This window comes from Oculina patagonica, chromosome 14 (genome assembly GCF_052425735.1).
Source record: "Oculina patagonica isolate OP01 chromosome 14, crgOcupat, whole genome shotgun sequence".
Taxonomy (NCBI): domain Eukaryota; kingdom Metazoa; phylum Cnidaria; class Anthozoa; order Scleractinia; family Oculinidae; genus Oculina; species Oculina patagonica.
In genome coordinates, this window is record NC_135771.1 from 3,928,107 (window position 1) to 3,934,199 (window position 6,093).

Here is a 6,093-nt window from a genome sequence, read left to right on the forward strand (position 1 = left end):
CCGGCAAATTTAATGCTGGGGGGTAACCCTGAGATGGACTTGCATCCCATCCAGGGGGGTGTAGGGATACTCCTAGTCGCTTCATGCTTCTGAAATTGGGATAAAACCTCTTAAAACTCAACTACGTGCTTCTCTTGATATCTACACGTCAAAAATTTCCCAGTTTTCCCTGGGAGGCGCGGTGGCCAAATAGTAAGTTTGCTGGACTCCGGATCGAGCGGCCCATGTTCGAGACATTAATTTTTGGTAAGGTTGGACAGGTATCGTGTTCTTCCGACAGGATTAGCGCGGAGAATGGCGAGTGGAAAAAAGACCAGGGGCTTGGGGCGAGAGAGACATTGTATACCGTAAAATTCCGGTTATAAGCCCTGGGCTTATACAACTTCATTAAAGTTTCGATGGCCTAAAATCAAGAGTCTTTGTAAGAGGTTTTGGGTGGGCTTATAAGCGGAGGGCTTATATCTGGGAGGGCTTATACGCGGAATGAAAAAAATGTTTCGAAACGAGCCACGGGGGTGTTGATCGAAATACGTTTTTAAGTTAAAAACGCATAATAAAGCAACATTTAGCCCTGTTCAGTACTGTCAACCGGCAAAGGGGGGTTTTAGCGGGGGGGGGCTTATAATCGGATGTATTTTTTGTTTCCAGGTAGATGGGCCTATAACCGGGGGGGGGGTTATAAGCGGAGGGGGCTTATAACCAGAATTTTACGGTATGACTTTGTCAGTTCTTATCAGAAAGCGATTAACCCTCTCTATGTTGCAAAAGACTTGTGACATAAATTAAAAATTGGAACTGAATGACTAGCTTGGAATTCTTAGAGAACAAACTGTATTGGTCATTGACTTTTATAGCATTTGGTGGCTCCTAAAGGAGCCGTTTGTTTTGGCGGGAAACCCACAAAGTGAGTTTACTTGCTGCTGGTGTACTTGGTCACAGCCTTGGTTCCTTCACTGACGGCGTGTTTGGCCAGTTCACCGGGCAGAAGCAGCCTGATGGCGGTCTGGATCTCACGGGAGCTGATGGTTGATTTCTTGTTGTAGTGGGCAAGGCGGGAAGCTTCGGTGGCGATGCGCTCGAAGATGTCGTTGACGAACGAGTTCATGATGCCCATGGCTTTGCTGGAGATACCAGTGTCAGGGTGAACTTGCTTCAACACCTTGTAGATGTAGATAGCATAGCTTTCCTTTCTCTTTCCCCTTCTCTTCTTCTTTTCACCAGCCGCGGCCTTTGCCTTACCGGCTTTCTTCTCGCCTTTCTTTCCTGCAACTTTGGGTGCCATGTCTGTAGATCAGAAATGAATGCCTGACAACTCGACGAATCTTGTATTTATAGTAGAATGACTAAAAGATCAATTAACATACGGATCGAAATTTGTGCTCACTGATTGGTCAGCCTTACATGCTATTTCAATACTGTAACCCTCGAGGTCAATATTCTTTTGTATGCATGCCAACACAAAGGTTCTTTGAAATGCTATCAGTCAACAAAGTTTTGATTGGTGCTTTTCGATCCTACTTGCATAAAAAATAAGCTATAAATTTCAAGGTCTTCATCATTTTATTTAATCTTCCACAACTTTCGTGAAGGTAAATCCAAACACAACATGTCTGGTCGCGGTAAAGGAAAAGCTAAGGGCACCAAGTCCAAGACCCGCTCATCCCGAGCAGGGCTTCAGTTCCCAGTTGGTCGTATCCATCGTCTTCTCCGCAAAGGCAACTATGGAGAGCGTGTAGGCGCCGGTGCTCCAGTGTACTTGGCTGCTGTGCTCGAGTATTTGAGCGCTGAGATCCTCGAGTTGGCGGGCAACGCTGCTCGTGACAACAAGAAGACAAGAATCATCCCCCGCCACCTTCAGCTGGCTGTGCGCAATGACGAGGAGTTAAACAAACTGCTCGCCGGTGTCACCATCGCACAAGGAGGTGTTCTTCCCAACATCCAGGCTGTACTTCTGCCCAAGAAGACCGAAAAGAAATCAAAAGCTTAAATAAGCTTTCATTTACAAAAACGGCTCTTTTAGGAGCCACCAAATATTATAAAAGTCACGATCAACAAAAACATTTTCTTCATTTTTAACTTTAATTTATTAGATCGCACAGGCTTATTAGCACTGATCCTGAATTTTTTAATTCGAATGATCGAGCCTTTCTGCTTTGTCATCCACATAGCTGTGCTTAATAGTAAAGCAAACCCTTAGAACTGCCGACTTTTCTTACACGGAAGTGCAAAAGTAGACATCATCCCCCAATTTTACTGTCTATTTTTCTCGTCGTTTTACCGCTCGCAAGGTAGAGTCGGTTTTAACTTGTTCTTTCCCGCCATAAAAATACCCGGCTTGTCATTTATTCAGTTCTCGTGTCAACATTGTCTTAATTAACAAATGCAAATTGAAATTCAGTTAGCTTTTATTCTTTATCATGCTAATATAGTTCACGCGACAGTGCGCGCGGATACGCTAATGTAACCTCACGGAAGAAAAGGCGCCTAAATTAAAATTCGATAGCACTGTTTGGTTATAACGAACTTGCTTGCCACCAAAAACATTTAACTTAGAAGTTAATTCCGACGCGCAGTTTAGTTTGTTCACTAAACTGTTGAAAACTTTACCAAACTCTTGCCCACTGTGGTCGCTCAATTACATATAACTTCTAGATCTACAAAATGTTTTTTGTTATTGGAATATGTTCGAAGCACAAAGTGCGCGCATATATTCCTTAAGTGCGGGTTAATTTGTGCGTGATGCCATAAAGATCAAATACTTGTTCATCGTAGCGGAGGTTGAAAAACAGTGACAATAGATATCGTTTAAAATGCGCGCCAAAGGTTTGCGTCAAAGTTGTTTTATTCTTTGCGTTTCGAACTTTAATAGTACTGAAGTTACTTCTAGAATTTTTTGAAAGAGAGAGCACCGATTTCCTTTGTTGCTTTTTCGTGCGATACTAGCATATAACGTTAAGGCAGCCGGAGTATTGGGAAACAACATTTTATTGATCATGACTTTTGAGAGATTTGGTGGCTCCTAAAGGAGCCGTTTGTTTGTGTTGACAGTGCAGTCTAACCGCCAAATCCGTACAGAGTACGGCCTTGTCGTTTTAGAGCGTACACCACATCCATGGCTGTCACAGTCTTTCTCTTGGCGTGCTCGGTATACGTCACAGCATCACGGATCACGTTCTCAAGGAAAACTTTGAGAACACCACGAGTCTCCTCGTAGATCAGGCCAGAGATTCGCTTGACACCGCCACGGCGAGCAAGACGACGGATGGCAGGCTTGGTGATGCCTTGGATGTTGTCACGAAGAATCTTTCGGTGACGCTTGGCGCCTCCTTTTCCTAGACCTTTTCCTCCTTTACCGCGACCAGACATGTTGTTTGCTACTAGAGTAACTAATAACTGACTTAACCGCCGTTTCTGCTATTTATAGGCAGATGAACGACCTCTCAGGAAACGTAGAATTATTTTCATTGGTCGAACAAAGATAACAGAGACCACATCATGCATTTCATTATTCCTTTATTAACCGATCAAAAAACGCGTGGTCTGGGCGCCACAAACGGTTTTTGGCTCACTCAGCTCAAGAGATGTTTGAAAACAGACAAACTTTTCTCTCTTATGAAAAAGTATAAAAAAGAGAGACTAAGACGCTTGTACAGCTTTCCTAAAAATAAACCATCAATGAGTGTTTTACGGATATCGTGGAAAAATGCCTTCATCGGATCGAATTGTGAATATAAATTTTGTATCGTATGTTTGTCAACCAATGAAATCGCTCCCTTTTCAACCAATCAACGTTAAGCCCGCCAAGGTATAAATTGTTTTATGAACGCACCGAACACTAAACGGAAAATAGTTCTTGTTCTATATTCTCGTCAACTTCCAAATGGCTCGTACAAAGCAAACTGCTCGTAAATCAACTGGTGGAAAAGCTCCACGAAAACAGCTCGCCACAAAGGCAGCTCGTAAGAGCGCTCCTGCCACCGGTGGAGTCAAGAAACCTCATCGTTACAGGCCTGGTACAGTCGCTCTTCGTGAGATCCGTCGTTACCAGAAATCCACCGAGCTGCTGATCCGCAAGCTGCCCTTCCAGCGTCTTGTGCGAGAAATCGCTCAAGATTTCAAGACTGATCTGCGTTTCCAGAGCTCCGCTGTAATGGCTCTTCAAGAAGCTAGCGAGGCTTACCTCGTTGGTCTGTTTGAAGACACCAACTTGTGCGCCATCCACGCCAAGCGCGTCACCATCATGCCCAAGGACATTCAATTGGCCCGCCGAATCCGCGGAGAGCGAGCATAAGTGGATAACATCCCTCACAAAACAAACGGCTCCTTTAGGAGCCACCAAATCAATAAAAGCAATGACCAACATAAATCATGAAACTTTTCCCATTCCCTTATACCGTTGTTGTTGATAAAAGCTGACTCTCTACATATCTTAATCGTAAATATTTTCTTGCTTATTCTCCTTTTTGTGAAAATGCTTTCGCAATCGATTTACTTAACAAGAAATTGAAAGCAGTTTATAACCGTTTATCGAGTTTAAGTGGCTGTGAAAAGCTTCAACACCGTCCCTCTTAATGCACGCATTCGAATCATCGACATAGCGGCGCCACCACTTTGGTTGAACGGGCGAAGTTTCTAGCGCTTTCTCTTCAACTTCTTGCTCCATTTATGACTGAAATAGAAATTATATCAAGCTGAGATGCTAAAGCCTAAAACGTAGCTATAAGGGAAAGGTTAATTAATATAATTAGCAAGTCAAGTTATTATATCATTTCCATTCATTAAACTACAGTGTATGACAGGGCCTAAAGAAAAATAAATTTCTTAAAAAAGAAGGAATTTGTTATTGAGTGGTTGAAGATGAAATCAGGCTTTATGATGGAAAGTTGCTGCATGCATGCATCTAGAACTTACTGTGCAATAGATGCAATCCAACTGGCATAGGCATAGCCATAAGCGGCGGAGCTCGGGAGGAGGGTTGGGGGACAGGGGCTGTAGGGCTCTATCCTTCGGAAAAGTTCGAAAAATGATCGGCAACGCTCGTATGGCCTTCCAACAACAATCAGGGAATCTTAGAAAATCTTCGGTCTAGAAACTGCTCAGAAAACAAAAGTTGCTAGCATCGAAGACTTGCAAAAACTACGAGGCATATGGAGAAACAATGGAGGCAAATATTTTATAGTCACCCAAAATATGAAAAAATATGAAAACCTGCCGAGCATATTTGGGACCTTCCCCCCCCCCCCACAAACTCCCCTCATCATAGTTAGTAGAGGGGACCACTAACTATGCCCCAATCCACCAGCTAAAAAGTCATCTATACACATACATGTGATACCGCCGCTTTTGGTTCTATCGGCCTTGCTTAAGGAGGCTCGATGTAGTTTTTTTAGACTAAGGGTGGTTGTTTTGAAAATTAAAATTACCTAGGAAGCCAATGTTCGATTTTTGCCAAAATACACCATAATGATCAAATGTGACCAAATTTTAATTTTTTACCCGTCACTTAGTCACAACGGTTACCATAGCAACGATTGACGTTTTCTTTTGTTCTCAAACAAGCTTGATTTTCTCGAAATCTAGACTGACACTTGGTGTTTATTTTTTGATATGTTAAAGTTTAGTAGATTGACTAACTGTTGACGAAATTTTAGAAAAATCTGTAAGAGCGTTTTCGGCACTCGCGGGATCGCGCCTTCGGCGCTCGAAGGGTTCAATATTCACGTTGCCCCCGATAGAGAGCCTGCTCGCAGGCTAGCCTCCTTATGTCAAGTATATTACAAGCCAGTACTAATTTCTTCAAGGTTAAAAGTTATTAGTATTCACTTGATTGTGCAGCAGTTTAGTGTGTTTCATTCCGTGAGTGTGCATGTCGCGTGGATTATATAACAAAATAGTACTTTTTCCGTCTTAAAACACTAAGGAAGGCTAGTTCCTTCTAGTAACAAGCTTACGTGTAGGATTCTGCTCGCATAAACGCCCAGGATTTCCGTACTTTCATTTCAACTTAAACCAGAAGTACATTTGCGCACATAAAAAGGTTTCACGCAACAATGACGTGACGTACTTAAGAGAGTAAAGCCTAAACAAATTATC

General features: G+C 42.8%; 3 protein-coding genes and 1 pseudogene across 3 annotated transcripts; 2 read left to right on the forward strand and 2 right to left on the reverse strand.

The window, feature by feature from the left end:
- Window positions 1–719: 719 nt before the first annotated feature.
- On the reverse strand, window positions 720–1,328 carry LOC144638351 (histone H2B pseudogene; annotated as a pseudogene).
- On the forward strand, window positions 1,304–1,998 carry LOC144638344 (histone H2A-like). The gene has a single exon (XM_078497572.1). The coding sequence runs from the start codon at window positions 1,607–1,609 to the stop codon at window positions 1,985–1,987; it is 381 nt and encodes a 126-aa protein (XP_078353698.1). The 5' UTR covers window positions 1,304–1,606; the 3' UTR covers window positions 1,988–1,998.
- A 986-nt stretch (window positions 1,999–2,984) lies between these two features.
- On the reverse strand, window positions 2,985–3,674 carry LOC144638366 (histone H4). The gene has a single exon (XM_078497590.1). It carries the CDS (start codon window positions 3,364–3,366, stop codon window positions 3,055–3,057), a length of 312 nt encoding a protein of 103 aa, XP_078353716.1. The 5' UTR covers window positions 3,367–3,674; the 3' UTR covers window positions 2,985–3,054.
- A 206-nt stretch (window positions 3,675–3,880) lies between these two features.
- LOC144638331 (histone H3) lies at window positions 3,881–4,291 on the forward strand. The gene has a single exon (XM_078497561.1). The coding sequence runs from the start codon at window positions 3,881–3,883 to the stop codon at window positions 4,289–4,291; it is 411 nt and encodes a 136-aa protein (XP_078353687.1).
- The last annotated feature ends 1,802 nt before the right edge of the window (window positions 4,292–6,093 follow it).

Coding starts and splice junctions, on each gene's coding strand:
- LOC144638331 (XM_078497561.1), top strand. CDS start 3,881: ATGGCTCGTACAAAGCAAACTGCTCGTAAATCAACTGGTGGAAAAGCT.
- LOC144638344 (XM_078497572.1), top strand. CDS start 1,607: ATGTCTGGTCGCGGTAAAGGAAAAGCTAAGGGCACCAAGTCCAAGACC.
- LOC144638366 (XM_078497590.1), bottom strand. CDS start 3,366: ATGTCTGGTCGCGGTAAAGGAGGAAAAGGTCTAGGAAAAGGAGGCGCC.